Below are 18640 nucleotides of genomic sequence, written 5' to 3'. Positions count from 1 at the left end.
TTCACTGGTTAATTTCTTTAGATAAGGTATCTAGTAAAAATAATTATAATAACTAATTATAATTATATTATAATTATAATTAATAAAACCTATGGATTGAATGAAAATTCTAAAGAATAATGACAGTGTTAATAATTTATATTAATATTGAAGCTCTCTAAATCCGCCTCTGTAAAATAATTGTGTAAAAGATAAAACCTTGCCAGGTGAAACGCAAAGTTAGATATAGGAAAATGAACAATACAGTTTCAAGAGCTCGATGAAGTGAGAAGTGCCATTTACCATATGGTAGTTGGCATGCAATACCTAAGTTTTCGAATAACAATTAACAAAATTTGTTGTGGTGATATAAAAGTGACCTGTCTTCGAAGATGATCCATAAAATGGAAGGGGGCAACGTGCGAAACGACGATGAAAGTGGAGACGAGCAATTAAGGTACGGTTATCACAATATTTTTATTTTTAATTGATCAATTATAGGTGAAAGTTTTGTCGAAAATGAAGGCTGAATTCTTGACATTGATTTTTGAGATAATTAGTTTAAAAATTATAAGGAAGTAATTTTTAGTACATATTTCATTTAAAGCAATAATTCAACAAATCTACATATTTTTTCGATTCGAAAAATTAAATCTAGCGAAAAATTTGGGCACTGGTTATCTAGTTATTGGTATAGCAGTTCAATCTTTTTTTGAAGGAGCAAAATATACGGACACTAAAAAATAACAAAGGATTTTATCTTCTTCAGCGGTGTTCATTTTTGGAATAACAATATAATTGAAAGTATGGAGTAGTGGAGTTTGATAGGACAACTTACTGGAATTTTAATTTAAATGCTTTATTTCGGTTCCAATAACATTTGCTAGAAAGGAAATATGGAATTTAAATTATTCGCAATCACATTTTATTTGACGAATTACATCAATAAATAAAGCAACTGTATATTATCACTTCAATACCTCAAATCATATCGTATGTGTTCGTTAAACATTACTCATTACGAATTAGTTTCGTATGAATAATTTCGTTTCTACAATATGATTTATAATATAAAAAAGTGATTAAAAATAGTATGAGCACAATATTAGAATACAAATTCTGTTCATCGAATATGAAGAAGTTTTCGACAGTTTAAAAATTATCTATAAATGGAGTGGAAAAACTGAAACTACCCCAAAAGTTAATACGATTGGTGTTCATTACATGACAAAAGAAGGATCTTCATCTGAAGAATTTGAAATAAATGCTGGGATAAGTCAATGCTATAGACTCTCAGCGGTATTCCTTAGGATTGTTGCGAATGGCATAATAGGGTCATGTAATATCGATGGACGTATCATTAATAAATCAAAACAAATAATTAGCATATGCCGATGATTTAACTCTAATAGAAAGGGACCGAAAGGTAAAGGCACATCAGAAAAAATAGTAAGGGAAATTGAAAGAAAGAAGTTTACAAACCCGAAATAGTAAAGTAGTCCACACCTTTAAGATGTTGAAGCCTTGGAATCAACAAAAAAAGGGTCTTTAGTTAAGTAGGAAGATTGAGACCATGGAATCGTTTCTCTTCTTATCAATGAACGAAGTACCACCCTGACCACTTTCTATTGATAATGACTTCAAAGTGGAAGAAGAAACGTCGAGAATTTTCAAAATTTCAGCGCGATTCAACCCAGGAACCCATTTGTTTATATATAGATATACGAGGATATATTGAAAAATTCTTAGCCTACTATAGAACCAAACAAAATTTCAATATCAAAATATTTTATTCTTCTTTTAATTGGATACATTTATTACAGCGAACCTGAAAAGTCTCTAGACCTTCCAAAAAAATTAGACCCCCCACAGCTTTTATTACCTCCTCGTTGAAAGAAAATTTAAGACGTTTTAAACTTTTTTTTCAGTTGAGTAAAGAGATAAAAGTCGGGCGGAGCCAAATCTGGTGGATACGGGGGTTGTTCTAGTAATTCAAACCCTAAATCACGAATTTTTTTCATGACAACATGAGATTTGTGTACAGGAGCGTTGTTCTGCAAAAACAAAACACGTTTGGATAGCTGTCCGCGTCTTTTCTCTTTAATTTTTTCCTGTAGAGTGGTCAGTAATGTTGAATAGTAATCTCCAGTCATTTTTCTACCCTTATCAAAAAAATCTCAAAAAACTGAAGCAAGAACTTTTCCAGCAGATTTTTGGACACGAAACTTCTTAGGTCTTGGAGACCGCCATTCCATCGATTGTTGCTTTGTTTCTAGATCGTAGAAATGTACCCAAGTCTCATCCATAGTAACAATTCGGTTTAAGAAATCTACATCGTTTTCAAATCGAGCACAAGTCGAACGCGATGCTTCTACCTTTGCACGCTTTTGGTCAACATTTAAATATTTGGGGATCCATTTTGCAGCAATTTTTCTCATGTCCAAATTGACGTGAACTATATGATGAAATAATCAGTGCTTCATATATCCGTTTTAGCCCAAAACGACGGTCTGATAAAATCATGTCATGAGTTGCATCGATATTTTCTGGGACTGACACAGAAACTGGCCATCCCGATCGGTCATCATCTTCAATGGAAAATTTACTTCTTTTGAAGCTTGCAGTCCAATTTTTCACGGTCGCATACGAAGGATATTGATCACCAAGGGTATTAATCTTCGTAAATCTGCTCACCTCTTAACCCTTTTAAATACAGGTACTTGATGATGGCTCGATACCTCAATTTTTCGATTTTCACAATTTCGGTGGTCATCTTTTTTCTTTTAATTTATTGCGTATCTCTGGTTTACTTTTTTGACGTCAAACTTTACACTGACACTTCTAATAAGTTATTGTCCGTTGCTATGGTAACGCAATATTTTGTTTATGCATTTAACTGGTCTAGGCTAACTAGATATCAATACATCCTTGTAAATTTCTTTAATTTCTTACGTTTTAGTCAATTTTTATACGGTTTTGTTGATACATTGTGATCTATCTACGCTATGTAATATTTCCATAGAAAATCTCACAAATTGACTCACAAGTCTTCATTCAAACCAATGAATTCAATAATATTGTCAAGCTATATTTAAAGTCCACAAAGTCATAATCCCTATCTATACGTAATCTAACCGCGTTAATAGAATTTTGTTAAAATCCATACTAAAAGAGTTTGGCGACAGGAAAATAATATATAATGATGGATCTAAGACGAGCAATGGCGTTGTATGTGCAGAATACAAACAAATCTTTGCGAATCAGATTACCCGATATATTTAATGTATAAGATACCGGAAATGTATGTAATATGTTATTTCTAAAATCGCACGAAAATATGTAAAATAAATAATCTAGAAAATCTATACATTGTCTAAATAGCAATCGGAAATGTAAATATTTGAGATATCAATGGTTATACGGGGATAGTGGGGCGAGTATTGTTTTGTCTGATCAGAGTGATCAGGCTATCTCGCCAGTGCCGCGTTAACTGTTAGTGTGTACGTACGTCGCCGTTGTTCAAAATGGCTACCGAATCACTCATCGCGCTTATGAAAGAGCGATTTTATAGTACTTTAAGAGTCATTAAGAACGTTAACAAACGCTAAGAAGACTGCTTATATTGAAGATGAACTTTATAAAGAGTTAATTGAAGAAGTTTCCACGGCAAAAATAACAGCTAGAAAGACTTTTAGAAGTTCGCAGATAATTGATTTTCGAAGCTTTAATTAGTAAGATAATATGAAGATTATTAAATTTTACGATATAACTGTTACCTGAGCGTTGTTGTCTAAACGAGTGCTTTAATAAAAATTATTATTCTCTTTTTAACAACGTGTTTTATTACATTCCCTAAAACAATATTGGAGTAATATACAATTCCTAGGAATTGTGTACATTTCCTAGGATATTTAAGTAATAAATAGTTTTTGGAACAATATTTTATACATTTCCTAAATAGCTTCGGAATTATATAAATTTCCTAGTATTTATATACAATTCTTAGATGTCATACATTTCTATACTATATACATATACATATACTATAGTATTGAATTAGAGTTCGACGTTTATTTGAGAAAATGGACGTAATGAAATATGTAGTAGGTAACGAAGAAAAGCTATCGATGAGCGAAAGATTCAGTATTCATTGGAGTAATTTATGTACAGAAAAAGATGCGATTAGTTCAATAAAAGATAAAATGTACGTATCTTGGTAGACACTCGGGATAACGCTTCACGATCCTCAAATAACACCTATTTTCAAATTTATTCTACCTTAGCCTCATCTCCAAACTATATTTTTAATTACACTTTGAAATTTTATTAAGACTAGTCATGGGAGATAAGAGGTTGGTACAAAAGTTTTGAGATATGGCAACACTGATGTGAATATGACATTGCCATAATCAAATTTGACATTTTGAATGGTGAACTTACTCAGAACGTGTTGTCATGCGAGTGCTGTTTGGGTTATTTTCAAATACTTGAAACATTCATTTTGGTAAAAAATTGGAATTAAATCGTGCGATAACTTTCTATGACTTTCAACGTGTGTTGATCAATTCGCTTCGACTTTTGGTGATGAGGCACCATCTCGAGTTACCGTGTTTCTGATTTTCCGAACTCAATCGTGATCGCACTTAGGATGAATTTCGTGAAGATCGTCCAGAATCGGCAGTTTTACCACAAAAACCGATGCTGTGAATAAACTGATATCACAAGATCGTCATGTGACATATTATGCGATTGAGATATACTTTGGCATAAGATCTCGACAGGCAATTGGATCAATGTATATGAACCAGAAACTAAACAACAATACAAACAATAACCGGACATTAGAGCAACGTGAACTGTACATTACCATTTGTTTGCCAAAAGTGCTAAAAAAATTAAGGGAACCAATTGCAGAAGACAAATCATCCTCCACCACGATAATTGGAGCTCTCATACACCAGTTCAAACTAAAACGCTTTCGAACAGTCAAAATATCGAATTGATGGATCAACCGCCGTATAGTTCCGCAGACCAAAAATATATGTCGAAGTCAACGTTTTTCTACATCTGAAGAAGCGGTAGATGCGTGCAAATCACATATTTTTGTGGTACCTCAATCGGAATTCCAAATGTGTATTGATCTTAATCGAGAATATTTTGAAAAACAAAAAAGCCATACTCCAATTATAAATATTATACATCCTGTCATGCTGAGTATTATCAGCCTGTACCTGCGATGATAATTCTTAATTATATTTTCTTTGGATGCAGTAATCACAAATAAACAATTCATTGCTGTCTCTTGTTAAACAAAATTACTTCCTACCTTTTAACCTCACTCAACTTCTAATAATAGATGTTGAGAATTGATCAAATTGACAGCTGACATGACCTATTCCAACCTTGACCCTATCCTTACCTCACACTTATTTTATATAGAGTCAAAGTTGGTAACCAGGTTCACGTTAATTTTTAATTTAGTTAAGTTGGCAGGCGATAAGCACTTTTTGATATGTAATTGTAATTTCAAGAATTTTCAATTATTGAGCAACAATCCGACGATTGTTTAGCAGGTACTTTTTGAAACTGAACATTATGTCAACTTTGGACTTCACCATTTCTCAACAAAGAAACCAAACTCACTGAAAATAATAACAATAAATAACCGTAGTGTTTATCGTTGAAAAAATTCTGTCTCTTCCATAAGAGCTTGAATCAGTTCTTGTTGCAGCTTTAGTATTATCATAATAGATGTAATTATACTAAACATGACAGAAATTGATAGAACTACGATTCCTTATATTAAAAAATGAGGCTTACGTGACTTTACATATTTTTTATTTTAAATTCTAGATTTAAGTCTTTAAATTATCAATCTGTATAATAATTCTCGATGTTTTGTAAGTAACAATAATGAACAATCAAATTATTGGCATACATTTGAATGTTTAGTTTGTCACGCAAACAGTAACATTCTTTTCTGTAGATAAGTATTTTCTCTGAATACATATTGCGAAAGATAAAAAAACTTTAAAAATATCATAATTGTCTTATTAAAGCTACATTACAAAAATATTTTGTTATTTCATGTCTATATAATTCTACATGAATAAGTTTGTGTTTATATAGATGTCTCTAATTCAGGGCCGGATTAAGCTGGGGGCTTTGGAGGGGCTATAGCCCCGGAACCCACGTCCAAGAGAACCCCAGAATTTTATTCATAAAAAATTATTACTTTTTATGTTAAAATATCTATTATGGATAATATATTAGAACTAAACTTTATATACTCGTTGTTATTTAGAGTTCTGCCAAGCCTGGCTGACTATAGGATAGTCAGAAATGCAATGCACACACACACACACACACACACACACCATACCTACCTACATATTTTTACACTGTTTAATGGTCTTTTGTTTTTGCAAATCTGATATAGTCGTGATGAAAATTGAGATTTTAAAAATCTTAATGTCATTCTGAATATGCCAATATTTTCTACAATATACATTAAACCTTAATTTGTCATGAGATGCGGAATTGCTCGCACGGCCTTAGGACTTTGTTCGCTTTGCAGCTAACTACATTTGATTTCTAGGGGGGACAACTGCCCACTGCCCCCCTTGGGGACGCCCTTGGTAGTCGTATTTATTAACTCAAAATAAAATTTGAACATAATTCATAATCAAACATATTTATAATAATTTTTCAGTTCTCTAGAATCTATGGGAAGTCTATGGACCTTTTGGAGAATGAGAAGATATATTGTTGCAGTACTGGCTTTTTTAGGATTCTTTACGTCTTACGCTTTGCGTGTAAATTTGAGCATCGCAATTGTAGCTATGACTGAATATAGAAACTTTACTTTAGAAAATGGAACCGTCATTAGAGTAAGTAATAATTGCAGAATTTCTTGTGTTTTGTATAAACTATAGAAATGAAAAAAATAAAAAATAGGAAAGAATGGGTGTTAACCTTCGCAAATGGTCCACATTTTACCGTAAGAACATCTACCATATTCTATTCAACTTCTACTGGGGTTATCAAAAATATTAAAAAGGGCAGACAAACAAAAAGAATGAAAACTATCAATTGCTTGTGGATTGGTAGTATTAGATTTTTTATTTAAATCTAGAAATGCTACACTAACATTATTTTATTTCTTAATATCTCAAAACTATTGGACAGTGAATTGGTATCTTCATGCACAAAGACCTTTATCTCATTGGTAATACCTCATTTTAAACAGCACATACACACAAAGCTCATTTAGCCCTTTCCAAGGTTAAAGTAGCCCAATTAACACACTTTCACAAGTAACTTGATTGGATTGACGAACGAAATTTACGACTAAACAAGTTGCATTTTGAATTTCTTTCCTTTGTTTGTGATATTTTGTATCCTCATTTAGGGAAATCATAAATGCACCTTGAACGTATTTCCTCGAACCTTCTTCTATCTATTAAGACTAGCTCCTCCTTCAGTAAATATTAAATTTTGTAAAAATAGAAAAGCAACCATGAAATATTTACTTTTGTCGACGCCTAGACAAGTATGATATATTTAAATAAAAAAAAATTGTTGTTAGGTGACAAGCAGAGATGATTGTCAAAAACCGAGTACTAAGAATCCATATTATTTATTATGGATTTTACAAAGCGGGGGTCCGTAAGAAATAAAACCATATTTGTAGATTCCCAGCTTTAGCTCCGTTAATCAATATTATAGCATTCAATAAATTGTATTATCTGTCTTTCTGTCGCTCTTGGAGGTATATATAAACTTATGGTTGCTATTGCTATAAAAACATGATTGATCTGGCAGGTAGATTAGGTAAGACTTAACTACGAGACCGCTCTCAACTAATGAAGCAGTTATGTCCTCGTGGAAGTCGACTGAGCGATTTTTATTTAGAACACCTACCTAGAATCAACTAGACTAAGTCTCATAGAGATAAACAATTTGTCTTTTTGATTTAAAGAATTCCCTAATCAGGCATTAATAGATCTTTCTCCAATACATAATCTGGGACGATTCTAATGTGATCATATTTATATCTATTTTTTCATCTTTGAAATTTTCTCCACAATGAAAATGTCCCGTTATGTACCTTCAGATTCATAATAATTCTACATATTGTAACAATTTCAGTGTCGCAAATTAATGCTATTTGTATGATTCATAATTCCATGAATAAATATTCCCATATTTCAATAATCTTTTTAACTTAGTAATCATCTTTTGCTTATTCTTTTGCTATAACCTTTTCACAGGTTATCTATTACAACATCCACCTTGTTAATACTTTTAAATACTTTAATATATCCAGCTTCGTCAGCTTGGCGAATAATTTTATTATCACATTTTCACTTTTGTCTGAAATTTAAGGTTTAAAACAAACAAAAAATTCTTTACGCGACACTGACAATCGCAAAACACACGTGTAGTTGAAATACCATTAACAATAAATTTATATGGCGACATCTCCAATCGCTCAAACAAGTGCTTAAAGCAATTTCGAAATAATGTGAATAATGGATTGATTTAATATTTGAATATCGACGAAAAATATAATGACGAATCAAAATGGTTTTGTTCTTTTGGTAACATTGATCATATTTAAAACATTAAACGGAAATACTAGAAATACATGGGGCTTTGTTCAACCAACTTTAAATGATGTAAACTGGAGTGTATTCAGCCAAACACAATATTTTATTATTATTATTATTATTATCTGTTTCACAGTGTACAATTAGTAAATCGTAGTGGAATGACCATTTCTTGGTAAGAATAATCGTTGGTGATGAAAAATGGATCCTGTACAGTAATATAGTTCGAAAACGATTATGGAGCAAAAACGATGAACCAGCACAAACCACATCGAAAGCTGAAAAACAACAAAAAAAGCTCCAGCTGCCAATGGAATTTCATGTTTGTTTATTACAACAAAGGGGCCGTTTTCTCGTCTGTTTATGAAGTTGATGGAATTATACTAGTTAACTTCAATTCACCTTATTTTCAACCATTGTCTATTAAGTTTTATTTGAAGGATTTGTGGTGATGTATGGCTATCACGTTAGCAAAAAATAAAGTCGTTGAAATCACCGTGTATTCACACCTGCAATCTTACTAATATAGATCCACACAAAGCGGAAAGTTTCACAAGTCACTATCTTTTCAATGAGAAATATCGTTGATGGAGCATAATCCATATATGTTTGATAGGTTTGGTTAGTTTGTAGGTCACATTCTCATTATCAACTCAATCTCTTCCTGCTATCGCAATATAACCTTGAATCTATATATATATATATATATATATATATATATATATATATATATATATATATATATATATATATATATATATATATTAGTTCTGAATTTTTCAATCTTCATCAAAATTTGTGTCAATCTATGTCGTAAAATTCCTAATTTGTAAGATGATTTCGTTTTGTTTCTACTTTTGAAAAAAGTGGGCACCTACCTATATAGTTGAAAACGTTATATAAAATAGTCGTTTTAGTTTAATTTAGCCTTCTTTGCTATATTTACTTTTTGTTTAGGAAATTGCCGGACTCTCCATAACTACTGAATAATCATTATTTCCATCTATATATACTCATCCAATTACCAAATAAGTGTAATGTATTCAATAAGTTGAATATAAACAAATGGTGTTAATCAATCTGTGGGATATTTATTGACATTAAAATGCTATATCAAATGATAAAAAACAACGACTGTCAATAGCAAAGCAGTAACGTAGTTACTTTTTCTGAACTGAATTTTAATAGAGATGTACTTGGACTATAATAAAAATTCTACTTCTTTTATTGTATATATTGCCAGTGATTATACAGGGTGTTTCTATATTCGACCCACAACGCTTTATCACAGAGAGACCTCAATAAATGATCCATTTTGATATAGAAATACGAACCCTTACGGGGTTACGTAAGGGTTCGATTCCTATATCAAAATGAATCATTTACTGAGATCTCTCATTGGTGAAGCGTTGTCGGTCGAATATAGAAATGAAAAAAATCTGATTCAAATAAAAAAATAACGAAAGTTACGCAAAAGAAAATTCCAGAACTTTCTAAAAATTAAAACGCATAAGGATCAAAGTCATCATTTATTTTATTATAAATGGGATTGTGGTAAATAATAAGATAATGAATTGCAGTTAATTCGCTTGTGAAATTAATCCTGTTCATTCAAACTTCTTGAAATAATTGTAATTTCGAGTTTAATAAATTTTTAAAATTAAATTTTCGGACGTCGAAAATATAACTCGAACACTGCCAATGAGAATATTTATCACATTACGATTTGAGTATTTAATAAACTAACTTCATACACTTAAAGGTTACTTGTGGGTTTTAATCATAAAAATTTTATTGAAATTGTTTTAGAGGAGAATGGAGACATTAAAAGCTTGTGATTTTTTGAATAATCGAAACCTACAATGTGAACAAACTACTGGAGTAGAAATTAAAAAGGTTTCGGGCCCTTTAAAAGCTAAACCCATTTCTAAACAATCCAGTCAAACTGTAATTTCCAATCGTTTTGTTTCATAAACATCGACTTATCATATTCCATATTCTCGTACTATCTAAATAATTTTGCTTATTTAGATATTCAGATTACGGGCGAACAGTATACATTTTTTTATTATTTATGTACAAGGGGTTGTCTGAAAAGCTTCTTATCTCAATCTACAAATGTCGGTAACATTATAAATTATATAACATATAAATTTCAGACATTCTGCACGCTAAGTTTCCGTACGACAATATGAATGAGTCGTTATGAAGATTATTCTGAAAATGGAGAAAATGTTGAACGGGCTATCATTAAATATTAGTTTTTGGAAGACAATGAGCCTCATAAGAGAGGAGCTAGATACTATGTAGGAAGTTTCTACATCAACATTCAGGATAGACAATTGAATTCAAAGATAGACGTAGTAGTTACTGAAGACGAGCGATTGGGACGGCCAGCGATATAATGGAAGAAGTTCACTGAATGATTCTGAATGACCGTCAAATTGATGTTGCAGAGATATAAAAGGCTCTATCGGCATATCATTCGCCATAAACGAGTGCCGTATTTGCTCACTTTGGACCAAAATGAATGGACAATAGCAGGAGAGTAATGCCCATTATTGCTTGATAAAGTGAAGGAAGGAATTACAAGGAAACAACAGCATTTTAATGATAAAAAGAAGATACTTTTTCATTAGAACAAAGCACTTTCTTACAATTCGGTAATAACCATGGTTCAAATTGTTTGACCACGCACCGTATTCACCAGATCTGGCTCCAGCAACTTTTTCCTAACCTGAAAGTTTCGCTTGCAGGAAAAATATTTTGTTCAGACGAGAATTTTGTAGCATACGTAAACGTCTATTTTAAGGAGAAAGGCGGCGACTATTATTTGTATATGTTGTTCAGAACTGTACCTTGATAAGGTTTTTGTTTTCAGTCAGAAATTATAGCATTGCCTACTCTAAACTCTACTGCCACCGTTATTGCATTCTCGTCTTTATCTAAGCAATTCAAAACCTCGAGTTTTTCTTTTAAGGTACAAGTCGTATATTTTATTAATAATACAAAGATAGTCTTGGAAAATACTCGAACACTGCAATAAAAACTGGCGCAAGTAAAAAAACTGTAATGTCTGAACGGAAGAAAGGGGGGGAGAATTTTTTGAACATCAAATTTATTTTATAATTGTAATATAAATATTATCTATATAGTACTTTATAACCTAATTAAAACGTTCGCTATTTTGGTTGATAGTTATGTATTTGATTTTAGACAAGAGATTTTGACTGGGATACACAACTACAAGGTTATATACTTAGTTCATTTTTTTACGGCTATATAACAACTCAACTTCTTGGTGGATTGTTGGCGGCGAAATATGGTGGAAAAAGAGTGTTTGGTGTCGGCATTGCCGTTACGGCGGCTTTAACTTTAGTTACCCCTTGGATTGCACAAACAAGTGTCTACTTTTTGCTAGCTGTAAGAATAATTGAGGGAATTTTCGAAGTAAGTACCAACTTCGTTGTTTTCAGTTTTTAATTGAATTACTACTTTGTCTTACATTAAATGATATAAACCATGGTACTACTAATTATGTCTAGATTCTTCTTGATAAAATGATGATTGGTTTCTACAAAAAGACGATCAGAAGTCACAGTGCAGCCACAAATAACAGTCAATCAAATGTATTCAACTTTTGAATCAGAAACAAAAATCAGGATTCAGCCACTTTAAATAATTTGAAGTTTGTTTGGGTTTGTAAATACCCAGCTTTGTGTATGAGAACTATTAAAAATATTGATCTTCACATGTTAGTCTTGATATTTTTTTGATATTTCTTGTCTTGTCAGAAAATTTTTACATAAAACCTAATAAAGTTTAATTTCCTCGTTAATTCTCTCATGTACATCTACTTGATTCACATCGCTCTGTATGTCCCCGTCTCTTCTTTACTCCCGTTATTATTATTTATCCATATTGATCACACTTCTTAATTTTAATACCATGTTATTAAAATTATGCTTCAATTCCATATGGCATATTTTTTAACCTATTTGTATCTGCTTCATTATTGATTCTATTTCTTTCATCCATTCCCTTTCATCTTGTCATTCTTTTGCCGTGAAATCCTCGGATTAGTCATTTTTGTTCTCACCTGCTTCATCGTTCTTTTCACATATACATTTGATAATGTTTCTCAAATTGATTCTAGCTCTGTTGTAAACTTTTCCATATTTGATTTTGATATTGTCTTTTTAAAAATATGAAATAATAATAATAATCATAACAATGATTCAGTGGAATTGAATTTCAATACATATGTGAATACGTTTTTGCTGCTCTAGATACTAAACGTGCCAATTTGGCAGTAATGAGACAAACTATAATTTGCCATCTTGCCAACAGAAAAAGAACCCATAGAACACAATTCATTTGAAAAAAGCAGTATAGTAAATCAGTACTTCATGAGAAACAAGTTTTTCAGAGGTGGACTTATTTCAGGGAAATATAAAATTTGGAATTTAAGCTTCAATTATATTTTATAGTTTTGTTGTTAATGTGCAAGCCACACATTGAGGAAGTTACAAGGTAGTGAAGGTAAAATACCATAAAACTATACACAATATGTACGACCTTATTGTTATTGCTTCCATTCAGATCATTTGCTTCACTCGTTTAAGGAATTCTTTCATATAACAATTGAGTAAATGCAATTTTTTATGTACTATAGCCCTTATATTGAGTATTAGTTTAATAATTAGAATTTTTAATAAACTTTAAAGGTTAGATACATAAAAAAATACCTTGTGAGTATTTTTCAGTACACACTATACATGTTTGTGGCACTGGAGTGTCGAAGGTTGTTGTTGATTGGTTTATTTTTTGAAATACCTTTCAATACTTACTACTATTGTAATTAAAATAATTGTTTTATAAAGGGTGTCACTTACCCATGTATCCACGCAATTTGGGCTAAGTGGGCGCCTCCAGTGGAAAGAAGTCGTTTAGCAACAATCGCTTTTTCTGGTAGTTATGTAGGTACTGTAGTATCAATGCCTTTATGCTCAATATTAGCTTCTGCACTAGGATGGCAGAGCATCTTTTATTTTTTTGGTAAGAACATTTTCTCTCAAACCCTCGTAGTAATTCATCACAGAATGACGTTTCAGGTACAGTTGGTATTATTTGGTGTCTTTTGTGGATGACTTTAATAACGGATTCTCCCGAAGATGATCCAAAAATAACAAAAAAAGAATTGAGCTACATCATCAATTCTCTTGAAGCAAAAAGTAATAAGAAAATGAAAATTCCTTGGTGCTCTTTCTTAACATCAATGCCTGTTTGGGCGATAACTGTGTCGCATTTCTGTGAAAATTGGGGATTTTATACCATGTTGACGCAATTACCCAAATTCATGAAACGTTAGTTTTTGAAATATTTTCGTTATTCCAATTATGTTATAATAATAAAGTTTTTTAGGTGTAATGAACTTTGATCTGAACGCAGCTGGATTTAATTCAGCTTTACCGTATTTACTAATGGCTATAATGACTCAATTTTCCGGCCATTTCGCCGATTGGTTTATAGTCAAAAGAATTTTAAGCGTCACTCAGGTCAGAAGAATTTTCAATTGTAGCGGGTTTCTCGCCCAGACTGTATTTATGATGACCGCTACCTATTGGTTGACACCTGCAGGTGCCACGTTCTGTATTACCATGGCTGTAGGTCTAGGTGCTTTCGCTTGGGCAGGATTCAGGTATGTATCGATTTGAAATGAAATAGGACACTTTGGAAAACGTTGCCAAATCTTGTAAAATTTCTTGATAGGATAAAATTTATTCGTCAACGTATTCTATGCCTTTCACACCAACAGGTACGCGTTGTACTGAGTACAACACAAGTTTATTTTATTTAAAACCTTTATGTTCATGTTTATTTTTAGATTTAATTTTGCTAAAATAGATTATTTACTCTTACCTGTGCTTTTTACAATGGATTAACTGAATTCTACTCAAAAATTAACTCCTATTTCTTGTTTTACTGTAGCTCCATTTCTTCTTTGTTATTTTATTATATATAAACTATTAAATGATATTTATAAAGGATAATTATTATTAAGTACTAGAGGAACAAAAATTGAAAGCAAGTTTTACTTGAACTACATAAAAATATTAAGGTATAACTTAATCCTCAATATTTTCACTTTCTTGGTTGTTTATGACTAAACTGCTGCAGATTTTTTTCTGCTTTCTTTTCTATTGTGTAAAAGTTATAGTTGGGATGGAATAATGAGAGGTGAGAACTCTCGTTAATCCTTCAGGTATAAGGAAAATCGAAACAAAACACCTGTAGCACTCCACAAACAGTTCTGAAAAAATGTATTGATATATTTTTTATGCAGCCATCAATGTGGAAATAATATATCCGGATTTTGAATAAATTTTGTCGCCCTAGGAGAGAAAAAAACTGATTTTATGCTTTCAAATCAATTTATTAATGAAAGAGAATCCGGAGAACTGTTAAAAACGCTTCCACTGCTCTTATTGCCGCTTTTTTAGATGGAAATAATTTCAATTTTTTCACTAAAGTCATCTTTATGTAGATCTGCTGTTTTTGAATATTTATGGTTTGCAGTTTAGTTACTAAACACATTATTCATTTTATCACGAAACAAATACTATATTTGGTTCATTGTCTTCTTTATCAGTTGTTCAGGTTGAGCTACATTCATAATTATGATCTATTACAAAAAAATTAACCACTACTCTCTAAAGGGATTAAAGAGACCAGTGAAGCTGCAGACAAAATGTTTTTTTTTTATTCTGATCTCAAGTAAAAGAATTTGAGCATAACTGTCAATCTTTACAATTTACACACTCAGCTTCCTTAATATATGTTCCTACAGAAACTTGATTCACTCCGATAAATCACGCATAGTGGGAACGTAACATGAGAATGAGGTGATAGATCTACAAGAAATTTAACATAAAGATGTACGACTTTGAGAAATCCGTCTCTTATTGAACGACAGAACTTACCAATAGTTTTGAAAAATTGCCTTTATAAAAAAAAATCATTTTTTTCATTGATTTCCGGTACACTTTTGATAAAGTCAACACGATAAACTTATAGAGAATTTTACAACTATTAACTTAAATCCAAGCGATAAAGAGCAGTAGTGCGTGTTGAGACAGACGAAATCGAAATTCAAAACGGAGTTCACCAAGGCTGTGTTCTTTCTTCTCAACTATTCAATATATATTTTCAGTTTGTATTTCGGAAAGTGCTAGAGGAGGAACATGAGGACATCGGAGGAAACGGATGAGAGTGAAGAAGATCTAAATCCATGGTTATAAGTATTAATATTACTTCTACCCTACTCTCACACTGAATGGAAAACAAATAGAATGGTTCAGTCATAAACGCTCAAATGGATACAGACGAAGAAATCAAGATCAGAATTGAAATGACTCGAAAGGCATTTCTCAAGTACTCCTCAATGTTTGCAAACAGAAATCTAAACCTCCACGTCAGAATAGGATTTATGGAATGTTATGTGTGGTTAGTACTGCTGGACGGAGTGGAAACTGGACCTCGAAACCTCAAATGATAAAAAAACTTGAAGCATTTGATATGTGGCTCTTGTTTATACTGGTATTATTCCAGATAATGTCCCGGAGTGCGCTTGAAGTAAAAGAACAATCAAAACAATGCACTGAAAAGGGAGAACCGGCTCCAAAGAAAGATCGTTCCATCTACAGGCAAGTTTATTTTGAGGAGCTTGACGATTTTTATTATAAAAAGGGTATCGAACGTATTGATTACATAGAAAAATAGATATATTGTTGTCAATTTTTTTCCAAAATGTATTCTTTGTTGAGCCAGGTACTTCTGCGACCATCGTATTACATACTTTTATCTATACTTCTACATAATATTTCAATATTCTTATCACAATCATATGATTCAGTGATGGAAATAGAATTTACGAAAGTTATTTAATAAAATTTTTCAATTTACAGTATCAACCACTTAGACATCGCTCCTCAGTATGCTAGTATATTGATGGGTTTTGGAAATACCTTTGCCACTATACCGGGTATTGTTAGTCCAATAATAACTGGGTATTTGGTTACAGACGAGGTAAATAGATTCATAACCTCAAAACTATATCAGATCGCGTTCGATCATTTCCACTTAATTGTTTAACTCAAAAAGATTATAATTATAATAATATCTAAGTAAGATACTTCCAATTCCAATTGTACTTTAATATTTTCTAATTATTAATTCATTTACAGTCTAATTAAATTTTTTCAGACTAATGTAGATGAATGGAGGATAGTTTTCTATATTTCGTCAGGGCTCTACTTATTTGGAGCCATTTTCTACGGATCCTTCGTATCTGGCGAACTTCAGCCATGGGCGAAAGAAACAGAGCCACTCAGTACCAACAAAGACAACTACGGTGCATCTAAAACACAAAAAGAGCAATCCTATTATGATAACAACAGTTTTGTGCCGGATAAATATAATTAGTATCACTCTGAGAACAATATTTTTAAGTTATTCACCAACTTCACCAACGTTTAAAGGCCGGGACACACCAATCATGCATCCTTCAAATCCAACTACGATCATACGGTCGAACTAGTGTCTGAGAGGGAAATGACTCTAGAGTTTGAACAGTGTAGTTCCCACCTTTACGACACGTGTCCGATCCGACTCCAACACGACTACGATCATTCGTTGAACGGCTGCAGAACACGTGTCGGTCGGAATTTGTAATAAAATGTTTGAGTTTTTGCAGTGATTTTTTACTAAATTGGCAATAATGTCGGGTATAAACCAAAAAAATGTTATTGAGGAAATGAAGACGTATCCAGTACTATATGACCAGTCAAACGAGCAGTTCTGAAACGCCGATTACAATCTGAAAAAAATATGCGAAGGAATTAAATGTCAATGGTACACTACAAATTAAAATATTATCTTAACTTATTACTTACAAAGTAAACGCATAAACACAATCAATTAAAAAGGAGATACACACTTTTATTAAATGGATACTAACTGAATTAAATGATAATACGAAAATTAAACAAAATTATATCATAAAGGCCCACCCTACACTGCTATCAAATCAAATTAAATGCTTCGCGATTCTTTCTTTGGAGCAAAATCGAAACCGAGTCGGATTGGAGTGGTATATGACAAGTGTGTCCAGACCTTTAAATAGAGACCTTTTCAAACAAATGTGGATTGGGTTGCTGCTTAGAAGATCTTTTACACAGTGGCGGAATTAGGAGTGGGTGGGGCCCATGGCGAAATATATTTGTGGGCCCCTCACCGTATCTTTTGGCTATTCTAAAAGTACGTTGAGAAATTTCTCATGGGTACATTGAGTATTTTGTAAAAAGTAAGGAAATAAAAACATTTCTATAATTTTGTATCATTAAAAGTACCGAAAGAAAAACATGTTTCATTTATGAACAAGGCTACATAATCCAAATGCCTTGATTTGTTCAAAATTGGAAATTGTATTAATCGTTAACAATTCAACCATTAATATAAAGTCGACATCAACAGTTTTCGACGACTTTACAGTTTGTAGGGTACACCAAAGTTAAAGTATTCGGGTGTTCAATATATTTTATGCTCAAGTCGTCTATAGTTTCTGGGCTAGATATTTACTGCGAGTAGAATGTCATTAAATGCAATCCTGTGGCAGAAATAAAAATATTATTATCGAATATGATTTATTTCGTCCATATTTTGCTTGCCGTACAATTATTAAACACCCCAGTGGATCAGGATTTCCAAGAAGTGAGCACATTGGGGCTATGCCTATGCTCTGGAGGAATCAGCCTTTCGCTTCAGTTACTTGTACGAGCAGCTCCATTTTTATTTATTTATTTTTTGTTTGAAGCTTACAAAAACGTATGAAGAAACTATTTTATTAGAATCATAAGAATTAATTTTTGAATAATTAATATGAAAATAATACAAAAATTGTAAAACTTCTGATAGACAAAAAAACATACGCGCGCGCTGTGTTTCATACAGCTACAGCTGATAACGTGAGGAATCTCTAGGTCGTTAGA

General features: G+C 32.0%; 1 protein-coding gene across 1 annotated transcript; it reads left to right on the top strand.

Moving 5' to 3' along the window:
• Window positions 1-221: 221 nt before the first annotated feature.
• Window positions 222-18012, top strand: LOC130448145 (sialin-like). The gene is made up of 8 exons (XM_056785384.1): window positions 222-436; window positions 6692-6869; window positions 11808-12041; window positions 13475-13649; window positions 13706-13957; window positions 14016-14292; window positions 16559-16679; window positions 16857-18012. Exons 1-8 carry the CDS (start codon window positions 372-374, stop codon window positions 17073-17075), a joined length of 1521 nt encoding a protein of 506 aa, XP_056641362.1. The 5' UTR covers window positions 222-371; the 3' UTR covers window positions 17076-18012.
• Window positions 18013-18640: the final 628 nt, after the last annotated feature.

The sequence above is a fragment of the Diorhabda sublineata genome, chromosome 1 (genome assembly GCF_026230105.1).
Source record: "Diorhabda sublineata isolate icDioSubl1.1 chromosome 1, icDioSubl1.1, whole genome shotgun sequence".
Lineage (NCBI taxonomy): Eukaryota > Metazoa > Arthropoda > Insecta > Coleoptera > Chrysomelidae > Diorhabda > Diorhabda sublineata.
The sequence above is the reverse complement of the archived record's forward strand: the minus strand, read 5'-3'. Positions and strand labels throughout refer to the sequence as shown.